The sequence below is a fragment of the Passer domesticus genome, chromosome 3, assembly GCF_036417665.1.
Source record: "Passer domesticus isolate bPasDom1 chromosome 3, bPasDom1.hap1, whole genome shotgun sequence".
Taxonomy (NCBI): Eukaryota; Metazoa; Chordata; class Aves; order Passeriformes; family Passeridae; genus Passer; species Passer domesticus.
The window spans coordinates 115,227,159-115,242,215 of NC_087476.1; the positions used below are offsets into that span (position 1 = coordinate 115,227,159).

At 49.3% G+C, this 15,057-nt stretch overlaps 1 protein-coding gene across 2 annotated transcripts in view; it reads right to left on the reverse strand.

The window, feature by feature from the left end:
* Positions 1 to 838: 838 nt before the first annotated feature.
* The window catches only part of COQ8A (coenzyme Q8A), a 40,686-nt gene continuing 26,467 nt past the window's right edge, over positions 839 to 15,057 (reverse strand). For both annotated transcript variants that reach the window (XM_064415348.1, XM_064415349.1), the window contains exons 6-15: positions 13,659 to 13,781; positions 10,453 to 10,538; positions 9,233 to 9,373; positions 8,070 to 8,151; positions 6,625 to 6,718; positions 5,805 to 5,946; positions 4,276 to 4,383; positions 3,519 to 3,584; positions 2,713 to 2,799; positions 839 to 2,211 (exon numbers count right to left, since the gene is read on the reverse strand). In XM_064415348.1, the coding sequence (XP_064271418.1) occupies positions 1,918 to 2,211; positions 2,713 to 2,799; positions 3,519 to 3,584; positions 4,276 to 4,383; positions 5,805 to 5,946; positions 6,625 to 6,718; positions 8,070 to 8,151; positions 9,233 to 9,373; positions 10,453 to 10,538; positions 13,659 to 13,781 (1,223 nt within the window). In that variant the 3' untranslated portion in view covers positions 839 to 1,917. The remainder of the gene's footprint in view (positions 2,212 to 2,712; positions 2,800 to 3,518; positions 3,585 to 4,275; positions 4,384 to 5,804; positions 5,947 to 6,624; positions 6,719 to 8,069; positions 8,152 to 9,232; positions 9,374 to 10,452; positions 10,539 to 13,658; positions 13,782 to 15,057) is intronic.

The following is a 15,057-nucleotide window of genomic DNA, read 5'->3' on the forward strand; positions in this document are numbered from 1 at the left end:
ACACGCTGGCCTTGAATCTTCAGTTTCAGAAAATCTGCTCTGAAGCTCACATAATCTAATTCCCTTGTCAGCTTTTTATACTTTGCTTTTTAAACTTTAACGTAAGCATCTAACAGCTCAAACAACTCTGCTGTTTTTACAGCTGCAAGGTCTAGAGCCAAAGGAGAAAAACTAAACAATGTCTATCAGAATTCAAAACAAGGAAAGTTACTGTAAATTTGTACACTGATAAACTGCTTGGTGCAAAACTATTACTTCACTGAACAGCAGAGTTAACTCTTCTCAAAGGTTAAGAATAATCTGACTGGGATTTTGAACTGAACTGCACTGCATCTTGTTCAATAAAGTCTTAAATGAAGTGGCTTATATGTTTATGGCTTTGGAATAACGATAATAACCTGTTCTCCTATTTCTCAGAGGTCCCTCCTGAGGGAGACCATTTATTCACTTACCTGTTCTCTCCCTCTGAAGTGTCAGCTGTCAGGATTTCACACATGCTGAAGCTAAGATCAGGCAGCCTGGGCATTCCTGGGCTCTGTTAACTGAGCAGGACCAGCTGGGATTTTCAGACAAGGACACCTGCCTTATGAGCACCAGGGAAGCCTCAACTCCAACAGCCTCTCCTTCACAAGTGGAGGAAAGGCAAAGAGACTTGTGTTCAGGCTGCTAACAGAGTGATTAAAAGAAAGGAAGATTAAAAAACAAGTAAATTACATGGGATTTTCATGGCATGAACAGACCTCAGCTTCTGCTGAGCTGCAGTTCATGCCCCAGAACAGGACACTGCTCACTGGAGTGTCCATTCCCACCCCAGAAGATGACACAGCCACAAGCAGCGGGCCCACCGCACAAGCACTTGTTTATTGACAGCAGGTACAGGTACAGGCTTTGTACAAAAACCTACAAAAGTCAATTTCCTAGCTCGACTCCAAAGAGTTTAAAACTGTGCGTCTGGTTTGAACCGTGTGACATTTCAGCTGGATCTGCAGCTGCTCACCAGAGGCAGGACATTTGTTTGCCTTGCTGCAAGTTCTGCCTTACAGGGAAAGACACAGAGGAGGGTCTTAGTCAGGAGTCCAGCAAGCAGTGGGTGTCAGAGCTGTAGCTTATCTAACTCGCCCTCAGGAAAGCTGATACCTACCAGACAGTGCAGAATCCCACTATTGGTGCTCAGATCTAGCTCTGCTGATTACATGTTTGACTCCCAGAACTGAGATGGGTTGTGAGAGTGTGTATGTGTGTGTGGTTAAAAGAGACTGGCATTCAATTCTCGGACTTTTAAAACATTTCCTATGTTTAGCTTGCAAGCCAGAAAGAGGCAGAAAGCGTAAAACTTCAATGTACACACACGCCCCTTGCATTAAATCAATGTCAGTAGAATCCAGGAGGGTTCTCAGACTGCCACCACTTGACTTACAAAAACGTGGGGGAGGTGCTGGATGTGTCTGTGGTAGGGAACACCTTGGTATTTCATTCTCTAAATTCACAGTAAGAAAACTACTCCAATTCCACCTCAGCTTGAAAGAGGGAAGGTTTTTAAAAAACAATTTGTGGACAATTACAAATATGTTTCAATATTAAATTCTGCTGTCATCCTCCTTCCCCTACTTGTTATAAAACCCTCTCAATATGCAGCCACCATCACAATGTTACAAATGCATTCAAGGTAGTCAGCTGGTGCCTTGAAGCAGCACAGAAGCACTCAGATTTTCCTGCAAGCTGTGGGCTGTGCTGGCAGGACAGACACAGCAGGAAAGAGCAGCTTTGTCCTCGTGGAATGCACTCTTGGCTTCCAGGGCACGGGGCTGCTGCATCTCAAGAGGATGGAGAGCTGGGGAGCAACGCAGGGGAGGCTTGGAACGCTCTCTGCAAGGCTCAGCTGAACCGGGCCCTCACACCAACACAAGTCCCTTCTTACTACTCCTCTGGCTTCTTGCCCCTGCTGCTCCAGTATTTGCTGTATGCCTCTTGGAACATGTTTTTGCAGGGAATTTTGGCCTTCAGTTTGGTGCAGATCAGGAAAGAGCCACCCATCTTCCGATGAAGAGAGTAGGTCTCCTCTGGCGGGGGGATGAGCCGGTGCTTCAGCATGATTGGGATTAAACCATGGATCTTTTCAGTGGTGCTTTGGTTGCCAAAATCAAAAGGCTCCTTAGATGCAAAAGCCTCTCCCAGGATGAGGACAGCATTTAAGTGGGCATCTTCCATTTCCTGCCCAAAAGAAAAGAGAGGTAAGTAACACCACCAGCCATGACAACCACCAAGAAGGAAAAGAAATGCTAGTGCTAACAGCAGCAGCTCAGGATAAACAGCCCTGTCCACAAAAAGGGAACCTCCAGAACCATCAGAAGTGACATCATCCAGACCCCAGCAAGAGTGAGGAACATTTAGTTCATCCAGTTTTGAGCAACTAAACCTTCCAGAAGACAATCTTCCCAGTCATGAAACTTCAGGAATTGTCATCAGCTGCAGGGTCTTGCACAGGGAGAGAAAGGACAGTGGTTTTGGGGCTAGCTGTATCCTCATTACTTTTCCTGCTCCCAAAAAGAAGTGAGAACAAAAGCCAAAACCTTTTTTACCCTCCTCCCTCATGCTTATCAAAAGGGCTTATGGACTGACACTTTTCCCACATCAAGAAGTCTGGGAAAGTTCACAGACCTGCAATCACCTTATCTGTGGCCAACACCAAAATCAGACCCTTCTGCTCCATACCTTGATTTCATAGCCAGTGAGGAATTTCATTTCAATGGACTTCTTCAGTACTCTCTCTCTGTCCATGTCAGCAGCTGCCTTGATTACCTGAGAAGGAGGAATACTTTCAGGAGAGCCAAGAGAAGACTGAGCAACAGGAATGCTGCACAGGCCACAGGAACACACATCAGCACCACCCACCTGCTCCCTCCCTTGCCTCTGCTCTCTCTTCAGGGGCCTGCAGGCTGGGCAGGTTAAGAGCTACTGGCTAAAAGATCTTCCCAACAGGGCTACACATGGCCCAGAGAACGTAAGGGACAGCAAAAAAAACTTCTCAAGTAGTCAGCCCCTCCCCAAAGAAATAGCAGAGCCTGCTGTGAGCAGCTCTGGGTGGCAGCTGCTGGCCCTGGCAGCTCAGTTACCACGTGGTGATCACAAAGGAAGCATGTTTGACTTCACATCAATTCATCTATCTGTGGAAAACCTGAAAATCTCAGGAAGAGGTGGGGAACAAGCAACTCCTGCATATCCTCATATAAAAATCACAGTTCTGTGAGTGCTCTGATACACCCTGCTGCCCAGGGCCCCCAGCAAGCATCACTGCAGTTCACTTTTGTGAACATCCCACCCCAGAGAGCCAGCAGCTTGCAGCACACATGCAGACAGCCGTGGCAAGGGATGAAACAGGAACTCAGACTGCTCTCTTGCCTCCAGCCCTGCTTCCCTCCACACCCAAAGTGTATTCCAGTACAAAGAGATAACAGCTAAGAGATAAGAGTACTTGCAAAATCAAGTGCAGCTCTCTAGGACACGGTGCAAGCCCTCACCTCTATGTAGACATCTGTGAACTTCTCATCAAACCCTCGTGTTGCTCCAAAGTCCAGCAGGGCCACCTGGAAATGGACAAAGGCATTTGTATTAGAGTCAATCACTCTGGTAGACCCTGATCTTAAGAATGCTCCTGATTTCTTCAGGAAGCTCAGCTGGCTTTCCCAGCTCTCCTCTGCATCCCAGCTGCCCCTGACTCCTTTATTCCCAGTCTGCAGCCCCAGCAGCTGCACCAGTACAGGGCTGATGCCAATGCCCAGTGCCCACACTGCCACACTGCTCTGCTGGCAGCTCCACGTGCAGGGACAGAGCAGCACTGAACCTTTTCCCAGCACTTTGCAGCACAGACCTCAGGAATAAAAAGCAATTCCATCTGCATCCAGTGAGCAGGAATTGCTACCCTTGTCTTCAGCACAGCACAAGAGCATTTAACTGAAGAGTTCTGGGCTCAGGTATGTCCTGGTAGAGCACTGCCTGCTGCAGCTTCCCACTGACCACCTTCAAAACAGATCCTGAGGTAAGGAAGTAGCTGTGACTGCTCAAGGGCCAGGGTTACAGCAGCCCTGCTTTCCTACTGAGCCCTAGTGAGGGCAAGTGGCAAAGGGAGGTTTCCCTGTGCTGTCTGCCCATGCCTCAAGGACAGGAAACAGAGAATCTCAGTCAGGACTCCTTAAGTGGGGAGTGGGAGTGAGCAATAATCAAAAGCTGGTGAAAACTAATGTTTGTATAGGCAGAACAGTGGCTGCTGAGGCTCACCTTGTGCAGCTGTGGGTCATAGAAGAAGTTGGACCAGTTGGGGTCAGTCTGCATGTACCGGAACTCAAACAGCTCCCGCAGGCACAGCACCAGGATGTTGTGACAGATCTTGAAAAACCAGGAGAAACAAGAAATAAGTCAGGAGGGCAGCAAGCCCTGCTCACACCTGTAACTTAGAGCAGGCATCAGACAGGGAACACATTGCCACACCAGCAGGAACCATGTGCTCTATGCTGCCAAACTCCTGCAGAGCTGAAGGAACACCTCTCACCACAACACCACCAATCCCAGCCCATCCCTGCCATGGGACATCCTCAGCAGATGGCACAGATGCTCCAGAGCTCATCCAACTGCATTCTGGTCCTGCCTTTTAACTTTCCAGCACTGACTACACACTGGGTGGCTGCAGGAATGGGAATCTTGTATGATGCCAGACCCAGCATGCACTCCTGTGGGCTCAGGACTGACCCAGCTTGGGGAGGAGCAGCAGAGGCACACCTTGGGACCAACAGGCACAGAGAAGCAAGAGTAGCAGTCCCTGAAAGCCCCCCTGCTGAATTACAAACTCCAGCAGAGCTTTTCTGTGAGAATTGCTAAGCTGGAGCCTGTTCAGCAGAACTGCCAGCCTCACTCTGCCCCTCTCCAGCTTCTGCAAAGCTGAGTGAAACATCATATCCAAGGTGGAAGGAAGAGAGAACCAAATGCAAGCCCAGCCCTGCTACAGGACACTGCCATGTGGGTCTGAAGGCAGAGGGTCAGCCAGGCCAGTGGAAAGAAGAGCTGCTGCTGCAGCAACACCCCAGCTCACAGCCTTTTAAAATGAGTGCTGGTGATAGAGCAGCTCATTGCTGGGACAGTCCCTAAGAATAGCCAGACAGCTCTGGCACAGCTTCAAATCTAATGTGACACTGAGATCTGTTTAACTAGAGGAACAGACTCTGTCCTCTTCCCCAGTGACCTAACAGCTGACAGCTCACACACACACATCCAAATACCAGGACAGTTATTTCTGCTACTAGAACAGCTGCTTGTCCCACCACAGCACTCCAATCCCTGGCTATATTCAGCACCAACACCCACCTATCCCCACATCCCTGCCTTTGTTTACTGACAGGTACTTTTCCAGCAGCCCTGTGCAGCACAGGCCATTCCTACAGGAATGACACCCAACTGCTTGTACTGGGATGATTCTGCAATCCTGCCCAGAAGAGCAGCTGCATGAGACCCCTTTGCCCTTACTGACAGTCCCCCCAAACCTAAGGTCATCAGAAATGGCATCACACAGTGAGGCTACCTCCCCTTCAGCTGCCCTTGCCATTCACCCCCTCCAACCTCTCCCTGCAAGGCCCAAATTAACCTGGAGAGACTCCAGTGTCACTGCCACCTTCCCTAAACAAGTTCTCCTAGAGGCTCCCGACAGTCCCTGACTCCAGCCCTGGCCAGGGTTTGCTGTGCCACAAGGCATCCCCCAGTCTGGCAGTCATGGACAGGCTCTGAGCAAGGGCAGAATCCCAACATCCCCAGTTTACCTCATTTCGAATCTCCTGGCTCAGTCCATCAGCTTGATCCAAGGGAAAGCCAGACACCAGCTCTGTGGTCAGCACGTGCTTGCTGCACAGCTCGTCTATTACTCTTGGTACATAAAAGAAGGGGTGGTCTTTCAGCAGCTCCCTAGGGATGGAGAAAGGAGAGGAAGAGGTTTAGGAGCCCTGAGAGCAGACAGACCCATCAGCAACACCTCACACAGCCCCTGAGCAGCCTCTCCCCACACCCTGGCTGGGGCTGCCAGGATATGTTTTCCTCACAATTACAGTAGGGATTAAGTCAGCAGAAACCCTGCCAGTGACTTAGAGCTGCTGCCAGCTCCTGAGCTCACACCTCCTGCCAGAGCAGTGACACTAAGAAGGTTCCAGGCCAGTGCATCAAGGGGCACAGGGCTTTTCTGCTTACCCCACTTGGCTTTAGGGCCAGACTGCACACATGGAAGCATTGCTTTGCCAAGGAGAGCAGTGCCACAGGGGCAGTTCTGCCCCAGGACAGGAAGAGTATGCAGCCACCATGTAAAAATAATCTGGATGCTATGGCAAGCCAAGGGAGCAGGCAGCACTGGTGGTGGTAAGTGCTTTAAGAGAGCTGAACTGAAAACCTCCAGGCTGAAGGATAGGGGAAGTTAACAACAGGCTGAGATAAGAGCACATGGAAGAGCACTGCAACCCAGCCTAGGAGTTCCTGCAGCACCTTCACATGTGGCACGACAGACAGACTTGCACGGGAGGAGGTGATCACAGTTCAGCTGACTGAAGCCATGCCCACACAGAGAAGGGGCTCAAGGAAATGGTGGGAACATACTGGAATTTCCTTGCACAGGCAGCTTCTCTCAGGTAGTCACACTCCAGGGCCAGCTCTCTGCTCACGACTTCAATCAAGTGCTCTGGGAACAAACCTGAAAGTCAAACAGCACAAGAGAGAGCAGGTTTAGAAAAAAGATCTCCTCAGGCTGAGCTTTCCAGAGCTGCAGCTGAGGAGCAGCCTGATGTCCAGCCAGCTGAGCTGAGGAGCACAGGAGGCCCCAGGGAGCCACAGGGTAGTTCCAGCTGGATGCAGCTTGTGCAGTAATCACAGGCCCAGGCTGCACAGCTCCTAAGTCCAGGTACATCCACAGCACTGTTTGTGCAGCACAGCTTTGTCCTCTCCCAGCTGCCACCCCACAGCCCAAACTGTCCATTCCTGCCATTGGTACGGCTGTGCAGGGACACACACCAAAGACAAGCACCCAAACACTGGGCAAAAGCAGCAAAAGCAGCTCCATATCTGCCTCCAAGTGGCAGCAGGCTCTGCCAGGTAGAAACAGTCAGCATGACTAATACAGTGCACTGCAGCAGCAGCACGTAGCCAGGGCCTGAGAGGCCAAGCCCAGTCTTCTTAGTCTTGAATTTGGAAAACCAATCTACTTCTTGGGCCAGACACAGCTGGGGCTGCAGCAACCTCTGCAGGGCCCTGCCCAGCCACCAGAGAGAGCAGTGCCAGATTTTGTCAGCACCCAGCCTGATTTCAGAGCAGCATTTGTACAGTCCCACCAATATTTATAGCTGCTGCAGGCACGGATTTGGAAAAAGGAGTAGTAAGTCCTGCATTCCCTGTGAGAAAAGGGACTTATCCATGTGCTGGGACTGAGCAGGTTCTAAGTCAGACAGTTCTCCACAGCTCTGAAAGAACAGAGAACATCTGGGAAGAGCACAGAATGGCAGGGATGGAAAGCTACAAGGGAACATGGAGAAGAATGAATTCTGCCAAATGTACCAGAAAGTAACGGGACAAAGCAAGACTAACTCAGCTGAACACTGCCCACACCCCAAGCCTAGAAAGCCACCAGAAGTGAGTATTCCCAGGCACTTTATATTTTGCCAAGAATCCTCATGGGTCTGTCTCTATGGAGAACACACAGAGACAAGTGCAGGTCACCCTGCAGGTGTGTGCACAAACACACAGGTGCACTTCCCACCCCACCAAGTGGGCACTGGAGCAGGCACGTGCCCCAGCAAAGGCAGCAGCAGCTCTGCAGCAGAACAGGGGAACAGAGCATGGCTGCCCAAGCTGGCCCTGCACCCTCTGCCCACCTCTGCTGCCTCTCCTGCTTTCTGCAGGAAATCTGTTCCTGGGCAGACTTAGTATCCTTAAGTCCCTTTCCCCCAGTCTTTGGAGGGACACATGAAATGTGCTGCTTGACAGGGGCTGGCAGAACTCAACCTGCACCACTGGGAACAGAGGGCCTGCCAGGGTCTCTGACTTTTTACCTTCAGGGAGGATATTGCTCATGCTCAGGACAGCCATCAGGTTGTTGACATCACTGTTGATGCTCTGGGCGACTCCAGGGTACTGTGGGACAGAATGGGAGAGAGCAGTGTTGAGATTAGATGGCCTGGTTGTACAGGGCATGATAAAAACACCTGGCTCAGCATCCCCTGCCCCCACATCACAGCCACCCACAGCCTGGCAATGGGCCAGGGCATTCCTGAGCCACACATCCCTCTTCTAAAAGTTTATCCAAAGCCCAGCACCTAAACCAGGGGACACACAGAAAGGCTAAGATGCAGCTCCTTGCAATCAGAATGGCTTGTTCAGATCCTCTGGTGGGAATTCTTCCAACACACGATGGGTTCTCAGACACACAAATCTCACCACAGCCATGGCAGTCAGGCATGTCCCTCCCACAGCTGAAAGCACACACCCCTGGAAGCCCCAGTGTGTCATTCCCAGCAGTAGGGCAAGTGGTGAGGCCCCAGCCCAGTCCTGGCAAAGGCACCTCATCCTGTTCTCACCCTGTCTGTCAAGAAGGGAAGGAGCCTGCACTGCTGAGGAAAATGTGTGCTGATGCCAGAGGGTTGAGTTTCTGCTGCTGTTACCTTGGCCTGACTTCAGAGAGTACTTGGGACACAAATGGCTTCAGAAGACACCCATTGATACTATTTCTAAACTCTCCCCATACTACAAAAACCCACCAATGAGTAGACCAGCTTTGCCTGGGATACTGCTCAGCCAGCAAGGGACCTCACTCCTTGGGATTACAAACCATGCTGTACCAGGAGCTTTAGCTCTAGAATGTCATTTTGTTGGAAACAGCCACCTGAGGTTGCTGACACCCAGAAAGGGGCCTGGGGCATGTGCACATCCCAGAAAGGAGACTGACCTAGGGAGAAAGTGAGACCCTCCCATACAGCCCTAAAAGTACAAGCAGTCCCTCAGCACCATAATCCCATAGTGCAGTGAAAATACTATGGGATGTCTCCTGCTCATCTGGATTCAGACTGGCTCAAGCTGCAAAACCTTTCCTGTGTTTTCCACTCGGATTGCACTACATCACATCTTAACTTCCAGTAAAGTGTTTCTGATTTCTCTAGCAGTACACACAGCTCCTTCTATGAGCACAAAGAAGACATGGCTGCTCTGTAAAGCCCACCTGGATTTTCATGGCAACTTCCTTCCCGTTTTTCAAGCGTGCCAGATGAACCTGACCAATTGAAGCAGCAGCAAAGGGGCGTTCTTCAAAGGACTCCAGTTTATCCCTCCAGTTGGGGCCCAGATCGTTGTTCAGAGTTTTCTACAAATAAATAGAAAGGATGAGGGTATGGGAAGCAAAGATTTAAGACTTTCAGTCTTGGAAATCACGTTCCTCTAAGGTGACTGAGTTCTGAGTACCTATAACCTGCTTGTCTCTGTGCCTTGTCATTGCACACCAAGGCAAGGAGTGCTGCAGCCAGCAATGCTGCCCCAGCACTGAACAGGTGCTGATCAGATCTCTGTGGGGCTCTGCCCTAAGGGACAGAAATCCTGAACACAAACACCACTGCCTTGGCACACAAACATCTCCTTTTAGATGCCACTTGCTATCTTCCAGAAAATGAGCAAAGAAAATGAGTCAGCTATTTCTCCTCTTTCATCACCCTGCCAAGCTGAAGAGAAGCAATCCAGGCATGACTCTCTTTAAGGCAATATTGACAATTAAACATCACAGCCTGCTTTAACATCTTTTTTGCTACCCTGCCAGACTGCCATATTTAAGTTCTAGCTCTGCTTAGTGTCTTTCAGAAGATAAGTAGTGCTGGCAGTTCCTTTGGTGTCACCCTTTACACATTAATTTACAGAGAACATATACACTGGGGGAAGCAAACTTAGTTCTCTTCATTCTGTGTTTTCTTGATGGCAAGTTAACCAAAATGGTAAGGACAAAGCTGCTGTTAATTTTCCATCAGAATGAAAAACAGAATTTAGAAACAGACTTGTAAGTTTGTTTCTAAAATGGGATGTAGACATATCTAGACACCACCTTGAGACCCACAAGAAAGAGATGAGGAAAGACAAGAGGAGGCTACACTCAACAAGACCCTATAACCATATTTGTGGCAGCATCCTGCTCCATATCAACATTAATCTCAGGACATGAAAAACTCCCACATTGTTTTCCTCTCTAGTCTAGACTCAAACTTCCAATTTTTTGAGAGAAAAGACAGCACATAATTGAGAGAAGGAATCACACGTTACCCCCAACTGAAAATATGTGACATTATTGAAATATTCTCTAAAATCCCCATCCACCTCCCTTACTATGGCATGTCACAGGTGACATTTTTTTCTGTCCATTGTCTCTTTCCCTGATAGGCACTCAGGAATATTCCTCACCATCATCTGCTTTATTGGCATGAAGTCGGCACTCTGGCGCACACGCTCAAAAATCCTCTGGAGATGGGGGTTGATGAAGGCATCATCTGCCAAGGGAAAGCACACAGCAGTCAGTGCAGGCATTGCCTCCTTCAACACACAAAGAAATGTGCTCCTGCATTCAGACAAGTCAGGCTGTCCTGCCCCAGGCACACCCAGTGAAGGCTTTAGAAGTAATTCTTTCATTCTTTTGGTGTGGTGACAGGCTGCACAGATCCAAGAGCAGAGTGCTCTGCCTCTGTCACACACCAGCCCATCTTCTGGCTGGCAGCAGTACAGCATCCAGGTCTAGGAGAGGCCACTGCCTCATGGAAATGCAGGTCACAGAAGTTTTTATAGAGGAATCAGATTTATCTGCTGCTCTCCCAACTCTGGAAAAGTCCATGCTACAAGCCTTGATCCTGAGAACAGAACCTGCACATGCAATTGTGACATTCAAACAAAAATTTATTGTTCCTCTCTAAATAAACATGCATGAACCACCTTATGTCTATCCCAGGAAACTAGAAACAAACAGTGACCTTAAGAGGACTGTCCTGGGAAGAAGGGTGGAAAGGACTGGAGAAAAAAGATAAATAATGCAGAGATGTGACATTAACACTCAGCATTGTTTACAAATTCCCACTGAAGCCATAGCAGCATTTAAAAGTACTAACAAAACCCCACTGTGGAACGAACAGAAGTTTTTAAGAGGAGCAGGCTTTGCAGGAACAGTGAGTAGAGCTCCTGCTGTGACGTTACAAACCCGCAGGAAGGTGAGACATTGCATTTGCGTGTGCACTGCGAACCCTGAAAGAAACACCTGCCCTGTCACTGATGGTGTATCACTGCCCGGCCTCTGAACATGCTAAAAAATATTCCCTGGGCTGTGTGAAGGTATTAACCACCATGCTGCAACGTGTCACCTGCACTGCCAAGGGTGACTGGGCAAAAGGAGAAGGGATCTCACTGTGAGTGACTCCCAGAAGCTGTTTGTGTCAAAGCATCAGCATCTGCCACAGGCATTCAGGATCAGCTTCCTTCATTCTGCTCACTGCTGACATCCATAAACCTCTCAAGGGGTTTCACCCCTAGTCTGGGAGGGCATCCATCCTTAGCTGGGGTGCTGGATCACCCCCACCCTTTGTTCATGAGCACAACGTCAAATAGCCAAGGAACCTGCAAGTCCAGGCTGACTGTACAGAAACTCAGCAGCAATGTCAAAAATCAGTCTTGCCGTGGAAGCAGCTCTGCCAGGCTTACAACACGCTGATGAATAAGGTTTTACGTCTTTGTGGTCAACTGCTGAGGCCTCAGTGGAACAAAACACGAAGCAGGAGCCAAGGTAGGGCACTCTCAGATGGCAAATGCAGCTGCCTTTCCACCATCTCCCAGAACACAGGATGACTGGGGGCCTTTGGCATCTTTTCTGTGCATGACCTTTAGGAATGTGGGTCCCTAACAAATACACTGACTCCCACATCAGGGAGGCACAACAGACACCAGGAATTTTAAGGAAATTGCTTTGTGACTTGTGCTCAGCTACAGGGGGGGCCCCTGCCCGCAATTAGCACCCATGAAGTGGCAGGACCTGCATGAAACCCTCCTGTCCAAACAGCCACCCCAAGAAACAGACACTCTGCATTGTCTGATTTATCTCCCCACAGCTGTCCCCCAGCAAGGTCACCATGGGCCTGTGTGCTTGCCAGGCACAGCAGAGTCCACACACTTATAGCAAGAGTCCAAACGAGGCCTGGGTACAGCCACCGAGGTTGCTGAAGGCTGTTCCTGACACCAGAGTGAAGTCAATCACCAAGTATTTGACACTCCTGCCAGAGCACCGTAACATTAGGAGACAGCAAGTTATAAAAATCCAGAACACTTCTGCTCCTCAGAGACAGCCTTTCATAGCTCCCTCGTCTGCACTCACATCCAGACCAACCTTGGTCACACAGCAGGCACAACTCAGTGGTGTCCCAAGAATCTGAAATGAACCCCACCTATGGAAGATGAGTTTAACTGCAGAGCTGATTTCCAGGCATGGCTTGCTCAGCCCACATACCAGAGGCCCTGGAAAGCAAGGAGCACAGGAACTCCTCCTGGATCTGCACTGTGAGCCATCAGTGGCACCTGGCAGTTTCTGGAGGGTGAGGAAACAGCATGTGGGTGGCAGCCTTTGACACAGCAGCTGATGCCTCCCACTGGGCTCTGCCAGGTGGCCATCAGCCTGGCAACCACCTAAACCAATTGATTAGCAAATGAAATGCCAGGCAGGGCTCTCTGGGACAGTGAACTGATCTTGTTTTGTTGACAAGCCCAAAGTATTTAATGCTCTACTAGATCCAGTCTCATCAGTTGATACATACAAAAATTCAAGTAGAAGCACAAGCCAAGCAAAGTGAGTACTTCAAACACTCAGACACTTACTCAATTTCAGAAACATATTGAAAGCTATTTCCAGACAAGTCTCACAGCTATTTTTGGCTGGTTCTTTCCTTCCCTATCAGGCTGGGCAGGAAGGCAGATTGGAAAGATCCAGATGAGGTTTGAACTGAGCACACCTGCCAACTCCCTAACAGTTTAGTGCAGACACTGATGTCACTCATGCCTTCACCTGTGGCCACTGGCCTCAGAGCTTGATGGGTTAAGTAGTTTGAAGTCTTCTCAGGATGGAAACAAGTGTTTTATAGCTGATAAGATTATCAGCTGTACTGGCCTTTCCAGTAAAGCTTCAGTGCCCACAGAGCATGTAAACCACAACCAGGTTGCTATAATGGGAGAGTATTGTGGATATAACCTTGACCACTTCTGGTCAACAAAGAACAGGATCACATTCTTGTTGTCACCCTCCTCCTTTCTAGCAGGACACCTGCAATTAGAGTGTAATACAGCTCTGCTTCTTAACAACTGCTTGTAACACAAACATTAAAATTCACAGTGTGACCCTATTGTCAACCAATTTCAGTTACAATAAGGACATTAAGAGAGTGGTGGTGTCTAAGTGCATCCACCTATTTATTTCATACTGGGATTAGATGGAACTCAAACATTTCCATCACTGCTCTCACAGGGAGAAGTCATTTGTTTAGAGTCTCCACATTCACTTGACACTGCCTGATTGCAGACAGCTGACCCTGTGTCACACCTGGCAGCACTAAGGACAGCTGAGGACCTGTGCTGCCACTTACCTTGAATGCTTAGCATCTGTCCCAGCTTCAGTGCTGCTCCCCGGACCTTGCACAAGGTCCTCACGATCCTTTCTGCATTGGCCTCTGACAGGAACGGGCTAGAATCCATCACTGCTTTCTTCCCTGAGGGTAAGGAGAGAGAGTATGAATGAAGAACACCCTTATCTTGGCAAGCCCACTCCACTCTGTCAGCCCACATTCAACAGGAGGGCAAATCAAACCAGGACTACACTGAGTGCCTTCATTGCAACACAAGGGCACAGATTGCATTGTACATCTTGGGACAACTTTGACATTGTTGGCTTGAGGGCCAGGAGCAGCAAGTTACAGCCTCCAAGAATGTGCTGCTCTGCAAACTGTCTGTGAGCTTGGGTGGATGTTGGTGCTTGAACTCAAAGTATCTCGAGTCCCACACCAGGGGCTGCAGCCCAGCCACAGCCTCAGAGGGGCAGTGGGAGTGAGCCACCAGGGGGGATCCTCAAAAGCCTTGGATGAACAAGTCTTGGAAGAACACTGGCACAGACCAACAGGCCTCTTCCAACCTCTTAATGTGGAAGCCTACACATGACAAAGCCAAAATATACACACTCAAACACAGACATTCCTGTCCCCAAGCATGTGTAAAGCCTGGTGTCTGACAGGCTCAGAGAGGTCACACAGCCACATACACGCCAGTGCCACAGTTCCAAGTATGTAACAGGGATTGTGTGGCATAAGAAGCACTTCACTTTTTTTTTTTTTTTTAATTAAGGGAGAGGGGAAGGAGACCCTGATTGTAGTTTGTGGTCCCTTTGGGAGAAGCAGCCCAGAGGTACCATCCAGGGCAATGCCCAGCAGAGCAGGGACAGAGGGGACAGGCAGACACACACCCACCCACCCCTTCTGCTGGGGCTGCAGATCAGCTCCTGCTGACAGCCAGCCAAGCAGGAGGAAGGTCAGCCTTGCAGCCAGGCTGCAGAGCTCACAGCTCCTATGCTGATCTTGCAGCTACATTGTTTTTAGAATACTTTACAGGCAAAAGAGGAATAAAAACACCAGGAGAGCACAGGACAGCCATCCTGCTCTTGAGAGCAAGATATGGAAAAGAACAGGTCCAGAATTCACCATTTCCAGCACAGTGCAACCCTTGGAACACATTTTGCTCTGGATAATGGATGTAAAGAGACGTAGAGACTAAACAGGTAGAGCTACCCAGGGCAGAAGGATCTGGCTTTACACTCTTGAAAAGTTGTCTCTCAAGTGTCCTGTCAGGAAAACTGTGTCCTTAGCAATGATGAGGCAGATCCCTGTATGAGATGACACACAGGACCTAGGGAAAGTACTGAATCAAAGCCATGTCTCTCTTCACACCACTGCACACAAAAACATCCTCCTTTGAGCCAGCAGCAGAATAAAGGGG